The 20,230-nt window shown below is 40.1% G+C and overlaps 1 protein-coding gene across 1 annotated transcript in view; it reads left to right on the plus strand.

The window, feature by feature from the left end:
* Nucleotides 1–20,230, plus strand: part of RP1 (RP1 axonemal microtubule associated) — a 165,028-nt gene that overhangs the window by 20,847 nt on the left and 123,951 nt on the right. The window contains exons 6-16 of the mRNA XM_086472701.1: nucleotides 4,578–4,729; nucleotides 5,290–5,368; nucleotides 6,236–6,311; nucleotides 7,816–7,892; nucleotides 7,995–8,026; nucleotides 8,168–8,297; nucleotides 12,262–12,365; nucleotides 15,179–15,352; nucleotides 16,002–16,214; nucleotides 17,324–17,501; nucleotides 19,150–19,281. Coding sequence (XP_086328827.1) covers nucleotides 4,578–4,729; nucleotides 5,290–5,368; nucleotides 6,236–6,311; nucleotides 7,816–7,892; nucleotides 7,995–8,026; nucleotides 8,168–8,297; nucleotides 12,262–12,365; nucleotides 15,179–15,352; nucleotides 16,002–16,214; nucleotides 17,324–17,501; nucleotides 19,150–19,281 — 1,347 coding nt within the window. The remainder of the gene's footprint in view (nucleotides 1–4,577; nucleotides 4,730–5,289; nucleotides 5,369–6,235; nucleotides 6,312–7,815; nucleotides 7,893–7,994; nucleotides 8,027–8,167; nucleotides 8,298–12,261; nucleotides 12,366–15,178; nucleotides 15,353–16,001; nucleotides 16,215–17,323; nucleotides 17,502–19,149; nucleotides 19,282–20,230) is intronic.

Here is a 20,230-nt window from a genome sequence, read left to right on the forward strand (position 1 = left end):
TTTGCTTTAAAATAGAGTCAATGGTAAAGATGCTTCACATATGCATAACTACCATGAAACCATCATACGGGAGTCAGATCACAAACTCTATTTTTAATAACCGAGGATTATAGCTCTGGTATGACTATTGTAGCTGCTGTTTTAGTTTCTTTCTTGTAAGTGGTGAGACAAGCTTTGAGAATACTTTTAATTTCTGAGTGGGGACTAAACTTTAACAATATTTCAGAAGGCTCTAAGTGTTAAAAACGCCATTACTCACATGAAGATTGTATTGTAATTCTAAAGGTGAACGATGCCAAACAATACAAAAACTATTTGGTGTTGCTGCTGTTATACCATTTTAATTTTGTCCTCTACCCCACCAATACCTGTCCTCCATGCTGGATGTTGCTGCTATACTATTTCTCCGCTTCAGCAATGGGAAAATAATGGAAAGTCTGTGCTTGCATTTCCCTTCTCTCCAAATCACATCGCTGTTTTCTGGCCTAAGGAGAGAAAGCACAAGGGTGTAGCCAGACCAGTGTATTCCAGAATGCTGGGGCAGATTCCCATCCTGTAGGGTGTGATGACAGAGGGGGAAAAGTCATAGCACCACTATGTGTTGGAGCTTTCACTAGAGTAAGATCCAGCTGGTACAGATACTGCGCCCTCCTCTCTTCCCTTCACCAAAAAATCATAGCAACTGCAGAGAGTAAGATTAATGGCATGAGAGAACATTCAATTCAAAGTTCTCTAAAAACTACAGAACCCCTTTTTCAGAATGTTTAATACCGTAGCAATACTTGGTGCTATGCTTACAGTACTTCGTGTCAATCTTGCAAAATTGAAAGGGTAACTGGCATTTCAGTGGTAAGAGCTGTTGTGGGTGCAGGCTAGAGGAAGAGATTATAAAGGAAATTGAGGAGCAGAAGTCCAGAAAACGGCCCATGGACGTAGGGAGACATACCACAGGACAGTTACTCTCGTAATAAAGAGTTGGGAGGCCTGGAGCTGTATTTATGCCTATCTGTGATGCTGAGCACTGAGATTAAGAACCTGAGAAGAGCAGAAAAACAAGTTTATGCCTCATTAATATGTCTTTAGGAGGAAAAGAACAGCAAGAGAGATTTCTTCCAGTGATGTAGTTAGCAGCTGTAAATGGCTCATAAAAGACAAGCTGGCCAGTCCTAACCACAATGATTTTTGATCTTAAGTGGTTATGGTCTTCATACCCTTGATAGCATGAAAAGCCTCAGAGGCAGTCAGCCTGCTTCCTCATCGGTTTGGTCTCTTTGGTCAGGAGACTTTGATACTATTAGTGTAGGGGGATATACAAGCACATTGGTATAAAACCCAAACACCCTCCCTTTAAATAACATGTTAATGATCATTAATTAATCAACATTTATATTGAATATGTTCAATTCCCCTACTTACAGTATCTGTTCTTCCCCAAATGTTCTCTTGCTTATTATTCTGCGACACTGACCTTACCCACCTTCTAATTTTCTGGCTCTTCTTTCTGAGCAGGTTGTTTCCTTGTTTCTGAAATAAAGATATAATGGAAGATTTTTATTATCCAGTAATCTTGGTGCATCGTAAAGCACAACAGCACACTTAAACCATCCTCTCAATCTGCATGTTTTAGTTAACAATTTCTCCTTCACACAAGAGAGGAAGAAAAGAACTTCTGTGCATTTCTGCCAGCCTCAGTATGAGGGATCATGCTGAAGGCTTTGGAGAAGGCAGTTTCATCTCTAACTTAGTAATTGAAAGACAGCCTCTATGTCTTTTTGCCAATATTATATTTCTGCATGAGACAGTGAAAAGAGAGCATAGCTTTTAACTTCAGAGAAGATAGTTTGATAACAGAACAGTGAAGAGGTCTGGATTCAATCTGAAAGAGAGATGATGAGAGGCACTTTAAAACCAATTTCTGAATAAAAAGAGACTGAAACACTTTCTGATTTAACAGCCTTTTTTATTCAAAGGAAAAACGTCTGAATTAAACTGTTAAGAAATATTACATAGAGACTTTGGGGCTCTAATGCTGGGGGACTGAGCACCATTCATTTGACCTTTTATCCTCAACCATCCTACTTTTGTCCCCTTCTGTTCATGTTTTATGACACAATCTTTAATTATATGATGATGAACTGCTTGCTGGGGATAAATCAGAGTTACACAGTGTTTGGTGGCTGGTGGACCTTTGCTTTTTTTCTTGCAGAAACTGGAAAGTGGATAGATAATGAAGAAGGCAATTGTAGGCATAGAAAGGTTTGTTGTGGTCTTAGACTTGGGATTGTCGGTCTGGAGAAATAAATTCTCTGCCTCTGCGATGGTCTGTGCATGGGGTACTGTAGAGAAAAATTTGGGGAAGTAAATAGATCAAGTAGTGACATGGTACATGATGTGGGTAGAATTCAGTATTAATTAACAGTTCCTAAATGAAAACTATTTTGAGTATTAATACAGGTATACTCTGGGAAAAAATAGTACATGACTACGCTGCTAACTTAGTCAAAAGCTTCTGTGCCTTAAATGTGTCTGGCTTTTGTCCAAATAATAATAGTTGATCTGAAAAAAGGTATGTGTTTTACCTCCTTGTTCTGTCTCTCATAATTCATAGGCATGAAAGAATTAAATTTTGTAAATCATCTTAACTCTTACGCTTTCTAATTTCACAATGATGTGTTTACAAATGTAATGTTCTACACTTGTAGACAAAAAATAGATGTAAAGAATACAGTTCCTTCTCTTAACCTCTGTTCTGCACACTTTTCCATGGAATATCTAAAGAAAAGAATCATAGAATCTCTCAAGTTGGAAGGGACCCATAAGGATCTTCAAGTCTAACTCCCTGCTCCTCGCAGGACTATCTAAAATTAAACCATGTGACCAAGAGCGTTGTCCAGATGCTCCTTGAACTCTGACAGCCTTGGTGCTGTGAGCACTTCCCTGGGGAGCCTGTTCCAGTGACCGACCACCCTCTCAGTGCAGAACCCTTTCCTACTGTCCAATCTGAACTTCCCCTGACGCGGCTTCATTCCACTGAGTCACTATTTCCTAGGATAAAAGCTGTAAGCATTGTAAGTACTCATGAAAACTTACTAGAAAGCTGGGATGATCCCTAGGCTTATGGGAGGTAAAGAGAAGTGTACAAACCGTGAAAATTGCTTGAACTTTTAGGTTAGCTAAGGTAAGCTTCTATGCTGGACTTACTAATAGCATATGTCTGTGGTACAGTGAGTTAGCTCTGATGCCAGAAGCAAATTAGCGCTAGTGTTCTGTGTAGACACACTAAAATAGCCTGTGCAGAGTGTTTACTGTTTTTGTTAGATTGTCACCATTATCCAAACCAAGTTCTTTGAAGACAGCTTGTATAGTAACCTGCGCACAAGTGCCGTGTAAATAAATGTGAGAGAACCATAAAAAATGTAAGTTGTAGACACTGAACGGCCACTTGCCACAACTGCAGACACGGACTGCTCATCAATAACTTTTCACTGGTTAGTAAAAGGAGGTGTTTGTCCCTCAGAAGAGTGAGATGTGGGTAAATCTCATTCAGAGGATTACAGTCAAACTTCATAACATTTTAAGCGGAAACTGATAATTGAATGACGATAATGTTGATGTTGTTCTGGACCCAATGGTCCAGAAACTCTTTTCCACTTGCAAGACAGAGAAGCACAAGGACATCTACATCTGGAAGAAGAGTTTGTGTGCCAGAAAATGAGGTTTTCTCTCCCCCTTTCATTATCTCTGTACCTCACTTGGTCTAACAAAATATTGTTACTGCATGTTGGCATAAACTTTGCCTTTACGTGTTTCTACTGAAAGCTATTTGCAGGTTTTTACCTTAATTATGAATTTTATGGGTATCCTACATCTGCATTTAAATGTCCACAGTTTTCTATTGATACGTATTTTTATGTATCATAGTCTTTATTCCAGTTTCATTGTATTTTGACTCAAATTTAATTTTATTTGCGTTATCCATTTTTATTAAAGAACCTGTTCGTTGAATTTAAGTCCTAGTTTTTTCCTCCCAAATTTACAGACTTTAAAGAATTTCTGCATGGAATGTAGTAGAGGAAGTCTATACCATCCTATTGCATGGGTTAGTAAAATAATAACACAGTGCAGCTTTCTGAGTTTTGAGTTGCTAGGAAAACTCAAACTACGGTGCTAGGTTTTTGCTTGTTTGGTTAACCATTCAAAACGTTAATGGCTCCTGTTGCTTGTTATACTTTTGATCTTGCCACTTATGGTGAGGCTAATCTTGGATTTACGTTATTTACTTTTCTGCTTTATGATGATTTCAAAAGATGCTGCAGGAAAAAGACATACTATTGGGCATTTACAGTTCAATTCTGTTTGCATTCCCCATAGTGACAGTCTGGGATAAAAAGCATAAATGTAACATCAAATCAAGTTTGTACATCATTTTACTCAATATTGAATAGGGTTTTTAAGTGTTTATACTCTAATTGCCCTTGACACAGATGTATTCAGGCTCTACAGACACATTCACGCTAGATGTTATTGTAACTATAATAGTGTTTGTGATATGAAAGGTTGTTGTCTTTTATTGTCAGTGACTGTCTATGAAGTGCATGTGACAACAGGAGAACTGTGGAATGCTGGAACTGAGGCTGATGTCTATATTTCTGTCTATGGAGAACGAGGTGATACAGGATCGAGACGGCTGGTCAGGTCACAGAAACCCCAGAAATTTTTAAAAGGACAAGTAAGTGAAAGACAGAGCATTTTTTCTCTCTCAGGGGGGTGGTTATCCCAGGCAAGGTGCAACTAGAAAAGAGATAACTAATGTTTCCCCAACATTCCATAATTAAGCCAAAAATGCTTTCTAAAGGTGTATCAGTGCTTTTGGAAGACAGAATTTTCATTTATAAAATAGGTAAAGTGTGCACATTTGGTTTTAAGTCTTCTAAAAATTTGATTTAGTAAGTGAAGAGAAAACGAAACTTTACATTTTATATCTGCACTTCTAATGTTGAAATCTGCAGTAATTTGTAATTTTTTAGCCAATTAAGCTTTCAGCAGGTTTCTCTTTTCTGACTCTGATCCCATTCATTTGAATGGAACTGTTCCCATTAGCAAAGTGATCAGGCTTACTTACCACTTTTATTTCAGGAAACCTTCCTCCTTGGTTCGTTCTAGCCTTATCATTAGCTGATATTTCAAGGGATGATCTTGACAGAAGAGTTCTATGGGTTTGCGGGTCTTCATGATTCCATGGCTGAAGAAAGCTCTGCCTTTTACCGAAATTTTGTTGATTAATTACAGACTGACATCTTTGGTGTGGAAGCTGTGCACCTCGGACGTTTGTACAAGATTGTTATAGGACACAGTGGTCTTGGATCAGGTCAGAATTCTCTCTCTATAGCCACTGAATACCGCCTGTGAAGTTATTAACCCTTTGAAATACAATATGTATTTCTGAAACTGAATGTATGAAAACATTTTAGAAGTGAAAGACAAAGGCTTCTAAGGAAACTCTTCAAGTGACACAGTTACCTTATTGTATCATCAAAAATTTCAAATATTTTTTGTTCACTTTCACTGTGCTCTCAACCATTATGTTAAGGACACCATCTGCTACTGTTCTGTCATTTTTTGACTAATCCCTATGGAAATCTGTGAAGCAGGGGAGTGTCTGCTTGATAAGACGTTGAATATGTCTTGTGCAGTCTGTGTTGTAGATAAAATGGGCTATTATAATTTAGGTTGATTAGCATTATCAGTTACACTGTAAAGATGCAGTTGGAGATTTTGGCTACACTATCTTGTCATTAGACACCCAATTAATGGTGAAACTCAAATTGCTTGCAGCCACAAGACCTGTTTTTCAAACTCTTGAGCCTAAATACTGTAAAACATGGCAACTTATTTTGAGCCATGAGAAGCTGCTATCTAATCTTGCTGATATTTTGATTGGCAAAACAAGTAAGTCTCGTACAATGACTATGTTAAATGAGGGCAGCGCTCAGGGCCGTGACAGCCAGGGAAGGACCTAGCAGCTTGCAGGCCCATGAGCAAGCTCTACTGTACCTAGAGCAGGCACTGTCTTCTCTCCAGCCATCAGGGCAGCCATGACCCTAGCAACCTGCCAGTGGAGCTGCAGATTTTTCAGTTCCAGTAGAAGAAAGTCACAGGAAGTCAGACTTCATTAAATCTGCCCCTCATGAACTGATTGACTTTTTTTTTTTTTTTTTTTTTAATTTATTTGAAGGAAATGGTTGGTTTCTGGACAAAGTCGTAATCAAGGATCCTATAACAGATCTGGATTATACTTTTCTTTGTCACAGGTTGGTCATGTTTCATTTGGGTTAGAGTTTTAATAAATTTGTAATTACTCATAGTTTTTCTTCTGAAATATCCTGTCAGGGGAAATATGTGTTTCTTAAAGAGTGAGCTGAAATGGTTGAATTCTTTTTACAGCTCTCTGTCCCAAATCTCTAGTGCATTTGAGCCAATGAAAAACCAATAAAAATTTCTGCCTTGGAACTTTCCATTCTTGCACGCTGTGAACCATTCAAGGTGTGCTTTTTTGACACATTGCCCATATCCAACACCTTGGATTTGACATGAGCAGGTCCATCCATTCTTCCGTATCATGCAATGCAAGGCTTTTCAGAAGAGTGGGTTGCTGTTTCTCTAACAGACTGATCCTACTGAAGTTAGTATGGAGATTAACTTGGGGTTCAATGAGCTCAGGATCAGACTTTAAGATCCTGTAAAACGGCTGTTACAAATGCAGCTACCTGACCACATCTCTTTTTCTCATTTGCCTTGCAGCTTCTCACTGAGCTGCAACGTGATTTGAAGCAACCCTAACTTCCCTGCCTTTTCCCCTGCAGATGCTGCTGCTCTGAATCTTCTGTTCTATAGCTCGTTTCTAATTTTATCTATGCCTGATTAATTCTCAACACCTTATGGAAAAATTATAATTGATAAAGATCAGTGCAAATATTAGGAATGGTAAAGTCCAGTCACGTATGAATCTAGCTGCAGCTTGCCAGTGGCACCTCAATTCTATTTCCTCCTCTCACTTCTCGAAGTGAATAAATAACTGCCTGAGACAGCTCGGAGTGAGCGATGTGCACGCTGAAACTGATTTATGTGTGAGTAAGGGCTTTCTGCCTATCAGATACAGCACCTCATCTTTGCCTGACCTAATTTCGATTCTGTATTCTAGATGAGATGAACTGCTATGAAGAGATCTATAATGCTAGCTTCATACATAATTTAGGGAGAGTTCAAATCCATTTCAGGCAGAAAAATACAGGGTATGTGCCAGTTATTGTTAGAGCCCGACGCTGTGCTTGCTGATCTTGCTCCCACAGCGTGTGAATCCTTTTGACTCAAATGGAGTTAGACTTAACTTATGTCAGTAGATGTGAAGCGGGTACAACGGCATTGTAAAAGTATAGCTCAGACATGGTAAAATGGTTGCCTGTGTTGGATTTGCCTCCCTATATAGGGATTTACAGGGCATGGAACAATTTGCATCGTGCTGTAGCCTTCTTGCAGACAGGAAGAGCAACCATCGGGACCATTGCACCTTTGTTATTGATCTGGGATCAATATGAGCTCTCTCATTTGTAATAATTGGCTTAGGCCCTTGTACCTCAGTCCAGGCAAACTTTTATTTATAAGTTTTCATCAAGAACAAAGAAACAAAACCATTTTTGCCAAAGTCAATCTCTTTTCACTAAACTGGATTTTTGTATTGCTGTTTTTAATAAATAGAACAACAGGTATCAGTATGTGAGTGCACAGTATATTACTGAAATGGGTTCTGGGTTTCAGGTGGCTGGACCAGGGGCAGGACGATGGCAACATTGCTAGAGAACTGGCTGTGACAGATGCCAGCACGTTTCCAGGAAGTAAGTGAAAATTGGTGGGGAGGAGAACGCAGCCTCACTGCAACTGGGTCAGATGGAACAAGGATGCTCTGTAAATTAATAACACTGTTTTTATCTACACAGGACAAGAGCTGGAACTCAGGAGAGAGGAAGCTGTAAGAACATACCTTTTTATTTTTATTTAAACCATTTAAGTTACCCTTTGAGTGAAATCAGCTCCATTGTTCCTCATGTACGTCAAATGTCTGTGTATCATCTTCTCATAAGACTTTTCTGCTTGTTGTTTATAAAACTAGCGGGCTGCCAAAAAGTGGAAATTTCAAGAAGGCAATACACTTCAGTTTTACAACCGGCTCACCCGTGGCTTCATTTGCCTCGGGCCAGACAGCAGAGTTGATGCTCTTGGTGACAAGAAAAACAAATATGGTAAAGTATTTTTCATATGGATGTATGCAGAAAAGATACTAGAAAGGAGGACTTTATAGTTCACCGTGATCTCATACAGCCATTCCTGTAATGAATAGCAGTAGATAATTCTAATAAATATTTTCCTTACTTAAAACATTGACAAGTGTTAATGGCCATAAGAACTCAGAAATTATACGCTTGCTTTATAAACAAAGAACAAAATAATCTTATATGGTACTTTGTCACTGGCTTTCACTTACCAAATAGAAACTTCTTGTTATCCACAGTTTAATGCTCCCATGGTGAGGACAGCTACAGCCTTTTGTAACTAGATCGATCTAAAATAACAAGTTCAAATTTCCAAGTATAGTTCATTAATAGGTAGTGTGTGTATATATACATGTAGTGTGTGTATATATACATATATGTATACATTCATTTTGTTCCATCCTTGTCGTTGATTTCAATGGCACTCTTCTAGTTCCTCCTCTTTAACAACACCCATCCTACTGTGTTACTGACAACAATAGTACGTATCATATTAGGCACACATATTTTTGTTATCTGTGTAGTAATGGAGCTGCTCAGCATTTGTGACATCTTCCCAGGGACCTTACACACACATTTTTTGAAGTGATAGAATCTTTCAGGAGACGCCAAGGAGTGCGTGGACAGCAGCGCAATCAATACCCTTTAGCAAAGCCTGTAAAGGCGCCTTAGCAAAACTGCACCAAAGAACTCAAATGTGTAATACCAGAGATCAGTAATGTTCCAACATTGAATGTGGGTGTTACGCTGTTTTACTAAAGCTCTTCTTATTAGTTAGCAGTTTTGGTCCTTGGGTTCCAAGTATTTGGTGACTCAGATGTTGATAAACACAAGCCTCCTATCTACAGCTTTAGGATTCGCCCACGTCTGACATGCCTGGAAGCAGTTGAACAGCATGGTAGTGTCTGTCCTCCAAGGAGATCCATTTAGGATCACAAACTGTGAATTACTTGGTGACAGACCAAACTGCCTGCTTGTAGGATTCGGTCTCTAATCTGCACTGATGCAGTAAGCACATCTTTGCTGATTTTTAATGCTGTGTCTTCAATCGCTGGATTGTATCTGGTTTGAATTAGACAAATCGGATCATTGAGACACTGCAGAGTTCATAGTCTTCTAACATGCAGAACTCAAGTTCACGCTGCAGACTGCTTCCCAATTTCCACCTAGATGCACTTTCTTTTCTATAAATTAGTGCCTTTCTAATGGTATTTTTTTGGACATAACGTGTGACATTTTTATTGCATTCTGTACCTTTTTGGTACATTTTCACATGCTAGACATAAAATTCATATGAATGTTATCTCCACAGTTTTAAATGAGTGATGTGTATAATTGCACAAGTACCAAATTGGATGCACAACTACTAAATATCAGCAGTTAAAGATAATAAATACAATTAAATACATTAGAAAGTGTCATGGTTTAACCCCAGCCGACAGTTCAGCCCTACAGAGCCTCTCGCTCACTCCCCCCAGCTGGGATGGGAGAGAGAATTGAAAGGCTAAAAGTGAGAAAACTTGTGGGCTGAGATAAAGACAATTCGACAGGGAAAGCAAAAGCCGCACACGCCAGCACAGCAGAACAAGGAATTCAGTCCCCGCTCCCCATGGGCAGGCAGGAGTTCAGCCATCTCCAGGAGAGCTGGGCTTCATCACGTATAGCAGTGACTTGGGAAGACCAACGCCATCACTCCCAACGTCCCCCCTTCCTCCTCCTTCCCCCGGCTGAGCATGACGTCACACGGTCTGGGACCCCCCTTTGGTCGGTTGGGGTCAGCTGTCCTGGCTGTGTCCCCTCCCAGCTCCTCGTGCCCCCCCAGCCCCCTCGCTGGTGGGGTGGGGTGAGGAGCAGAAGCGCCCTTGGCTCTGGGTCAGCCCTGCCCAGCAGTAACTAACACCCCCCCTGTGACCAGCGCTGTTCCCAGCACCAATCCAAACCATGGCCGTACCAGCTGCTGTGGAGAAAATTAACTCCATCCCAGCCCAAACCAGCACAGAAAGAAAGATCAAACCAAAATTGATATAAACCGGCTGTTAATTAATTTAGACTGGAAGTCAGAAAAATTAGTAGTGTGATCCACAACCTCCCAAGGATTTAGTAATGCTTAGGAATTAACTGGAAGTCAAAAAGAGCTTGATTTTTCTGAGCAATATGATAAAGTTGCCCTGATATCACAGGAATGAATAGTGCCATAGGAATAACCGTATGTTCTTTTTTTTATAGTTCAGAGTGCAAACCAAAAACAAGCACAAAATTAATGCAGACACCTATCATGCAGCTCTTCTTCCTTCAGTATAATACCTTTCTCCCTTGACTTCTTTCAGATTTGTTTGGTTTACTTACATGTGCAGTAAATTACAAAGCATCTAGAGCAGTCATGTGCAATAGAAGTCTACAAGTGCTGACTTGGGAACTGTTGTTTGAATTTTCATTTAGGGGCCCTGCTTACTTGTGTGTACTCTGGAATGAAGTCCTCTGACACAAGTTATCTACCTGTCTGTCCTAACAGAAAACTCTGCATTTCAGATGTTGGTGTTTATTTGTCTTTAGCAGATCTAAAGCAATATAATTCAAAGGCCTTCAAAGTAGTGATGGCAAATTATATCAGACAATGATTTGGTCTAGGGTCTTCTAATTTCTCGGGAAGCTTTATCTCTACCTGGCAGCAGAGACCCATTGTGACAGTTACATGTCCTCCCTCTCTTGCCTCAAGGACTAGACGACCCATCTTATTTTATGATTTGTTGCATCATCCCGATGGGCGCAATGATCCTTGGCTGTATAATTCTCATGTTGCCAATGACACCCTGAAAATCTTAGGTTATGGACACCACAGGAGTCCTCCAGAGACAACTGCACCTTACAAATGGGCAACATAATGTACTGGTAGAAGAGACTTTTAAAAAATCAGCTGTCGCTACTGGGAACAATAAAAATGACACTACTTTAGCTTTCACCAGTATTTTGCAGCTATAAGAGGTAATTGTTTGGAAAATTGGCCAGATTTAAAATATTAGAAGCCATGAGCTGTGCTACAAGATTTGCTTTACAAATTCTAATATGGATACATGGGAAATGAGTTCTCTTTTCCTACCTGAGAGCTTTATGTTCCCTACGTGATCTGTTATTTATCACACAAATTCATTGCTATAGCCCAGTTCATTAAACTGGAGTCCTTAGCTCCTTTTTATGGATTTTTTTTTTTTTTCTTTTTAAACATATACACTAATCAAAAGAAATTTGCTTCTTATCATTAGCTCTCAGGGTTTTTCTTCTCAAGTCAGTGAAGTAGACAGTACTCTATAAATGCCCTAAAGGGATGAGGGGATTTAACCTGTTGGAGCAAGTCCAGAGGAGGCCACGAAGATGCTCAGGGGCTGGAGCAGCTCCCTGTGAGGACAGGCTGGGGGAGTTGGGGTGGTTCAGCCTGGGGAAGAGAAGGCTCCAGGGAGACCTTAGAGCGGCCTTCAGTGCTGAAAGGGGGCTGCAGGAGAGGTGGGGGGGACTCTTGATCAGGGGGTGTGGTGATGGGATGAGGGGTAACGGGTTCAGGCTGAAAGAGAGGAGATTGAGATGAGATCTGAGGCAGAAATTCTTCCCTGTGAGGGCGGTGAGGCCCTGGCACAGGCTGCCCAGAGCAGCTGTGGCTGCCCCCTCCCTGGCAGTGCTCAAGGCCAGGCTGGATGGGACTGGGAGCAACCTGGTCTGGTGGAAGGTGTCCCTGCCCATGGCAGGAGGGTGGCACTGAGTGAGCTTTAAGATCCCCTCCAACCCAAACCATTCAATGATTCATTGATCAAAGAGGTCAAACTGTTGAGTTAAACACTTGATTAATTTGTCTTGAAAGTTATTAATCATCGATTGTAATTAAATGCAAGTACGAATTAATATATTCTCATACTTCTAACTTTTTTTTTCGTTTAACTCTTAGGTCTTTTTGATGTAAATGTCAAAGGGAGAAATACATATATATTCAGCAGTCATCAGATGCCACGTCTTGCTCTTGCTCTTGTCAATGGCCACGTAATTGGAAAGGTAGGAAATGGTGTTACTGATTTCTGCTTAATAATTACATTTCATTGTGTGATTAAAAATAATGCTGTTTTTAATCTGTCTAGTAATTGCGCTTTCAGTCAGATAAAGAACTAAGAATTGCAGAACTGAATCCAGGAAATTGCCCATGAATTGGCAAATTTAGATGTAGGGCTTTGTCTGTTTTCTCACAGTTTACTTTTTACTCTTAGGTAGGTTTTTTTAATAGACTGAATGATTGATGCAGGAATACCAGGCCATTCCAAGCTGTAATTTATGTTGGCTTGCCACATGTTTACAAGGTACCTGTAATGCCCTTATTGACGCATCTGAGGGATGGGATGCCATCCAGAGGAACCTTGACAAGCTCAAGAAGTGACCATGTGTGAAACTCAAGAGGTTCAACAAGGCCAAGTGCAAGGTCCTGCAACCTGAGTCAGGGCAACCCCTGGCATCAATACAGACTGTGGGATGAAGGGATCGAGGGCAGCCCTGCTGAGAAGGGCTTGGGGGTGCTGGGGGATGAAAAGCTGGACCTGAGCCGGCAACGTGCGCTTGCAGCCCCAAAGGCCAATGGCCTCCTGGGCTGCATCCAGAGCAGCGGGGCAGCAGGTCGAGGGAGGGGATTCTGCCCCTCTGCTCCGCTCGGGTGAGACCCCCCTGCAGCGCTGCGTCCTGCTTTGGGGGACCCAGCACAAGACAGACACGGACCTGCTCGAGCGGAGCCAGAGGAGGCCACGAAGATGCTCAGGGGCTGGAGCAGCTCCTGTGAGGACAGGCTGGGGGAGTTGGGGTGGTTCAGCCTGGGGAAGAGAAGGCTCCGGGGAGACCTTAGAGCGGCCTTCAGTGCTGAAAGGGGGCTGCAGGACAGGTGGGGGGGACTCTTGGTCAGGGGGTGCAGTGGTAGGACAAGGGATAATGGCTTTGAACTAAAAGAAGGCAGATTTAGACTAGATATAAGGAAGAAATGTTTTATGATGAGGGTGGTAAAACACCGGCACAGGCTGCCCAGAGAGGTGGTAGATGCCCCATCCCTGGAAACATTCAAGGTCAGGCTGGACGTGGCTCTGAGCAACCTGATCCAGCTAAAGATGTCCTACTCCCTGCAGGGGGTTGGACTAGATGGCCTTTAAAAGGCCCTTCCAACCCAAACTGTTTTGTGACTCCCTCTTTTTGGATAACTATAAATTCTAAAGATTTATTTTAAATGCCCATTTTTGCTTTGTGTCTTTTTCTGAGTAACGTGCCTGTCATCAGACAACTGAAACATCCCAGATTTGTTTTGATCTGTTTTGATTTGTGTCATCCCATCTACAAAGTCTTACTATTGCCTTTCTTTCTCATCACTTGCAATATAAAAGTAGGCAAATGGAGTTGTAGAAATTAGTTTTTTCTGATGAAACTCTTCTACTGATGAGGGAAGAAGCTGCTTCTATTTCACTTTTTCAAGTCCTTCCTCTTATTTATCCAGTGAATAATTTCATAGTCAAATCTAGTCCCATTCTCTTCTACGTGATGTGCATTGGTATCGGTGGGAATAGCGCACTCTCAGTAGAGCTGGATTTCTCAATGGAGATAGTGTCAGGCTGCCAGGCAAACTGTCAGACCTCCTTGCTGGACTTCCCGGTGTTCGTGTTCGTCAGTGTAATTCTGATACAGAGAACCCCTTGCAGTCTGTCACATTGCAGTATGTCTTACTACAGAGAGGTTATTAACTCGGTACTTAAATTTGAACTTTCTTTTTCCCGCTTTGCTACTGACATGCTTTATGAGTTTGAGCAAGCTATAGAAAATCTGGATTTCAATTTTCTTATTTTCAGTAGTGCAAGATGTTCCTTTTCTCAGGGAATGTGAAAAATGCTGTCATTTAAAACTTTTTGGGGTCCTTGGAATGAAGATACGTAAATGTAAAATGAAATGGCAATACAAAAATTGCAATTGACCTTACGATACGTACTTAATCATACTTTGAGGACGTGCTGGTTCACTTGTTTCACAACCACTTCTAAAATCCATATAATTTTTCCTTTACTTTTAGAATTATATTGAATCTGATAGATAATTCTTTAGGTATGAAGCTTTTTCTTCAGAAGTTAGTGCCTTGCAAATGAAAACTTTCCCTAGAAATATTGATTCTTCGAAGTCTTAAAAATGCTGAAAAAATGAGATGATGTAAGCCGGAAGCCTTTTAAATTATTGGGCTGATTTTACATTTATTAAAATCCTAGTTTTATATAAATATGAGAATGCTGATGGAGTTGGCAAAATATTTAAATACATGTTTTGTATATTGTGCCTTTTATGCAATGGGATCACACAGTCTGCAAACCTGACAGACAAGCATGGATAGGGTGTTTCTGTACTCTTTAATGTAAAACTTCTGACTCCTTAAGTGTTTTCTGTGAGAACAGTGTAAGTAAATGAGGAGAAACACTGAGGCAAACAAAGGAGGGCTGTTGGCAGACGGTTGCTGTAGTTCATTTTCTGCCTATGTCGGTTTTGTATTCTGTCGTTGCTTGTAGGTAGAGACTCTAACTCTCTCTCTGATTGAGGCATCCAGGTGTCTTTCATGTTATCCTCCGACCTGCACCATCTTAAGATGAACTCCTTCTGTGCTTTGAAATTCCAGAGTCCACAATTTTAGGACTTTGGTATCAGAATTGCAAATCTGAAAAATATAAAGACATTTTCATACTAGGCTGGCAATATTGTGGAAACTTGACCAACACAGAAACTACATTGTGATACTCTCTGTTCTGGATTTTGCCATATCTTGTGGTTCATATAATTTATTATTTGTATTTTGACTTTGTTAGAGCAAAGACAAGGCTTGCAGTGAGCTCTGTGTTCTCCTTCAACCAAATGGTTGTGCCATTCTTGAGTCAGCCAGGAACCCAGGTCACACTGTTACCTTCAATCTTCAAGGCAAAGTAGCTGATGAAACAACAGGATATGCTGGCCTTTCCAAAGAATTTGTTGTGCATGTCAAGGTAATGTGGACAGAGGGAAATTTAGAAGACTATTCTAAAATTTACTGTTAGAAAGCAGATTATATCTAATCAAATGTTGGATGACTGCAAGCGAAAAGAAGGATTCTCTTCCACCATTCCACCAGGTGAGGTAAACCACAGCTTACCAGGTAGGAGACACTTCAGAAAGTTCCCTTTACCACTCTCCTGGGGTGAGCGATGCCCATGCTGCAACTGGTGTATGCAAATAGGGTGGGCTGTTGCACAGGAAAGGTGCATCTCTAAAATTTTTAGTCAACCTTTGAGGAGCGGGAAGGTGGATATATACAGGAGAGTTGCATAAGAAATCGCATCATTTGAAAGGAGACTAAGTCCGTTAACTTGCCACACTCCTTTTGCTCTGGGTGTTGTGCTGTGCTGCTAAACAGTGAAAAGCAGGGAAGCTGCGTAGTAGGGAAGGATTTACACTACCCAGGTTAGTGTCTGCACAGAAAGCAGCCAATATTCAAAGGCTAGAGGTGTGCTTGAATTACCTGGGGCTTATTAATTTATACATGGAAATGCATTAATAAGTGCTTAGAATGAACCAGTATGAACAATATAAATGTCAAAGTTTAATATCGAGAAAAGCTGTGCTATTCATAAAGGACTACTTGTCTCCGATCTGAAGGGTATGTTTCACCATGGTGCCATCATCCTGCTCAACACAAGTCTCTGCCAGGCTCTGTCCCTTAGACCTGATGGGAGCTGCAGTGGAGCAGGTCAGCAGCAGCAGGAATCCTACTGGAAAGTGCATAAAATCGGCTCTGGAGTCTGCATGTTTGAAAGTGTGAGAAACCCAAGAATGTATCTGAAGATCAAAGATGACCAGTGTAATGGAACAGTAAGCAGTTCTTGCTTGTATTTCCCGCTGCAGATAGTTTAAGTAAATTGTCAGTGATAGCAGAGACTATTTTTTAGTTGCTTGTATAAAAATGGGATCAAACATTGTTGAGATTTAAAATTTTTCAGATTTTTTCCTTCATTTGCCCAAGGAAAGATAGAAAAACATAGCAAGAGAAACTGTCACATCTATTTGGCATTTGACTGTAAAGATTTGATTATATTTTTTAACTATTGAGAACATGGTTGTAGTTAAAATTTATTTGTTGCTAGATAGCTGATGACTCCCTGTCAAGATTCTGTCGTGCTAGTTTGAGTTCTATTAAACAATCACAGTTATACTGGTGTGAGTTTGGAAGATGTTGAAGTGATGTTGGCATCCCAGCCTTTACAAATGATTCTGTTCTGTTTGACATGAAGAACCTGACTTTTTTCTTTGTCAGGCAACCACACAGAGTTTATTCTGGAAATAACTCACCAGTTATATATGTAGTATATTTTATATATTTAGTAATAAAACTAGGTTTGGCAAATGGTTGAAATATTCTGATTTTTGGTCCTATAATGTTCTGCAACTGCTAGGAGTTTAACTATTGATTTACATTTGAGAGCAAAAAAGAGAATGAGACGTTAGTATTTGCTCATTAGACTCAATGTTTACTAATCCAATGTCTGTTTGCTGATATGGACTGATATAATTGTTTTGAATGTGGCAGAGCACAAACATGTTCAGGGGTTTAAAGTGGTATTGAGTTTAAATAAATTGATGATAAAACCCACTAATTAATAATTAAGATGTAAGTTGATTAAGGGGGAAATGCCTTTGAATATATGCTAGACTGCCTAAATCCTAACAGAAATTGGAATATTTTCATATGCGATCTTTCGCTTAAATTATGTGATCGGCCTTTCTGTTCACAAAGGAATAAACAAGGGCAAGATATGTAGACGTATGTGTGTGTGTATAATAACGTAGGACATCATGAAGAATTTAAAGGTAATCTGAAATGTTATTAGACATTAGTAATATTTAAGTCTTAAGAAACATCCGACTTGCCTAGCTGCTTCGATCCAATTGTTGAATTCACATTTTTATTTTCAATTTCCTAGGGCACAGGTGATGAACACTGTCACTTTAAAATTGAGAAGAATTTGGAAACTGGATCTGTAAGTCTAGAATCGGTGCGAAATAAAGGCGTGTATGTTGGTCTCCTGCCGGATGGCCGGACTAAGCCAGTCATGAATACTGGAGAGAGAAACATTTTTTTCTACCCACAGGTCATCAAATGTATGTAATTTCTTGATATTCTACAGTTTGCTTTAGTGATTAGTGTTTCTGAATGACAAATTCAAAGCAAAAGTGTAAAAGCTAGATTGACACCGTTTCTTTTGTTGTGTTTCAGTAATTTTAAAGGTGAAAAGTTCACTATGCCCACACTCAATTTCTCCTATGTAGCTAGTTAATTTGTCTTCATTTCTTTCTTTTTATAACAATAAATGATGCAGAAGAAATTTATTTTTTTACAGAACAAATAAACTTTTGAGCATAAGAAATTAGACAGGTGACAAGTTAGAGCTCGACTTGACTTCCTAGGTCTATTCCGCATTCTGGCCACAGACTATGGAAGCCTGGGAGATGTTGTCTTGCTGTCAGCTATGCCACAGTCTTTCCTGATTTTATAGGGAGAGTAGTAGGCTTTAGAGAGGGCTTGCTTGGCAGTGTTGATTTTCTTTTTCAGTGGTATGAAATGCATTGCACTTCCCCAACTATTATATTGATTATGCGATTCTCCTGTCCCATAGTCAGATTTGAGAGCTGTGGCAGTCAGAAAGCTCCCTTACTAGGGAGGGCTCAGAATTCAGATCTCAGCACACTCCGGATCGCTGTCACTGGATTGTCTGCTTGTCTCTTCTCCTTCAGGAGAACAAAGTTTTTAACTTGGTGAACAGCTGGTTACCAAACATAGCCAGCTGACTGGATTATAACTGCAGGAAACAGTGGAATTACAGTAATTGTGTTTTTATCTGGTGTATATAGCTACAGGGATGAAGAAATGAAATATCTCATGAAAATGCTAAACTGGTCATCAGTTTGAAATTAAGAATTCGGTCCAACTTTTGCCAGACACAAGCAAAACAGGGTCGTCTTGAATGCTTTGACCAACAAAGGGAAAGTATCAAAACATATGACCAACCTTATTATTTATTTTTCTATGTATCTTGTGACCAAGGCACACAGAAAGTCACTGTAATGTCATCCCTACCATTCAGTCCCTACTTGCTACAAGGTGACAAGAATATTTTGGTCACTGTGTCCTTGTAGAAACGAGGAAAGTGTTTTCCTTTGTTACTTTTTGGAAGAGCAGGCTTTTCAGTGGAAATTTTCAACGAAGCGGGGCTTACTGATGCCATTAAAATAAAGCCAAATGTCATTACAGGCTTGAGTTCTTCTGAATCTTTGTTACTCAGTAAAAGGAAGAGTAAAGGAGCTAATATTTTCTATGAGAGCAACCAAGATTGTCTGTTTGCAACTTCATATTATCAGAAATGGCCCCTAGCAGTTTTCATTTCAGCATTCCCACTCTTAAGAAAGGAAACATCAGAGTGGTGGAAAAGATTATCTTGGGGAAAACTACATTTTAACAACTCATTTTATTCATACATCATTGTTAAATTGTTACTTAGATTTTCAAAGCAGTAAATGGACTTTTATTGGTATGCCAGATTTTTTCCGCTTTTTGCAGCATACTGCTAACAATAAAAGCTGATAATAGCTAGTGGCTGCACAACACATAGAGAAAAGATTTTGGTGTCCACTGTGTTGAACAGTTGTGAGATCTGTTATTAGTGTTTGTCACTGAACATATGGGAAGCTTTTGAGCAAGGAAAAGCAAATGATTTTAGCTAGTGTGAGAATTTACAATTCATTGTTTTAGTTGGCCGGGAAGAGCCTATGGGAACATCTGCAGCACCCAATCAAGAGAAGAAAGACTTCAGAGAATCTCAACTCCAACCAGCAAAAGCCCAGAATCCTGTACCTCAAAGCCTTTCAACTTTTCCACCCTCAAGTAAGCAACAGTTTCCAAACTAGTTGTGATATAGCATTGTGGTATGTCTGCCCTCCGTGCACACTGGCAGTGACTTACCTCAGAAAAGACTGTCTAGCTTTTCTCGACTATTGACTTACACATGCAACATAAAGCACATTGCTCGTCATTGTTTTTTAAAAGGGCTTTGGAATGTGGTTCATTGATAAGGCAACGATCAGCATGTAACTGTTGAATAATTCCACGTTACCCTTTTTTTTTTTTTCTTTTTTTAAGTAACTCACCATGTGTCATAAGGACTATTTCTGTGGAAATTAAGAGTTTGGTATGATACAGAGCCCAATCCAAAGCTCGCTGGAAGTAATAGAATATTTCTTATTCATGCTTTCATACCTCTGTTTTCTGCTTTAAGATTCACTGGCCGAAAGAGTAAGGTTTTGGTGCGCTCATGCTAGCTTCATAGCTATGCTTAGGCAGGTAGGAATAGATAAACAATGTTCTGGTCATGCTTCTAGAGTGACAGTCTAATAGATGTGTTTTACTAGAATAAACAACCCCCTTCTTCTGTAGCTGCAGAAATTGCATAAATGGTCTAAGACAGCGATTTCCCCAACTCAAAAATTTTACAGGAATATTCAGCATCCTAGTGACCAAAGGTATGACTAAGGAACTAAAGGGAATGACACATCTCTTAAGGACTGGGGATGATCATGTTTGCTTCCTGCTTCTCTTTCATTTCAACGTACCCAAGGACCCTGTCTGCACACCCTGAATTGTGTCACATCACCTTGAAAAGCAGATGAGATAAATGGAAATTACTGAGCTCCACACAGCACGTTTGGGCACATTCATATGGTGGAAAAATACCCGTTACCTTGAGTGAGCTTTAAAGACAAGATTATATTAGAGCTTCTGCTATGGGAGACATGCTTAGTTGGCTAGAGGTAGCCCCAAAGGCATTCAAGTAGCA

The sequence above is a fragment of the Leptosomus discolor genome, chromosome 13 (assembly GCF_034619465.1).
Source record: "Leptosomus discolor isolate bLepDis1 chromosome 13, bLepDis1.hap2, whole genome shotgun sequence".
In the NCBI taxonomy this organism is placed as follows: Eukaryota; Metazoa; Chordata; class Aves; order Leptosomiformes; family Leptosomidae; genus Leptosomus; species Leptosomus discolor.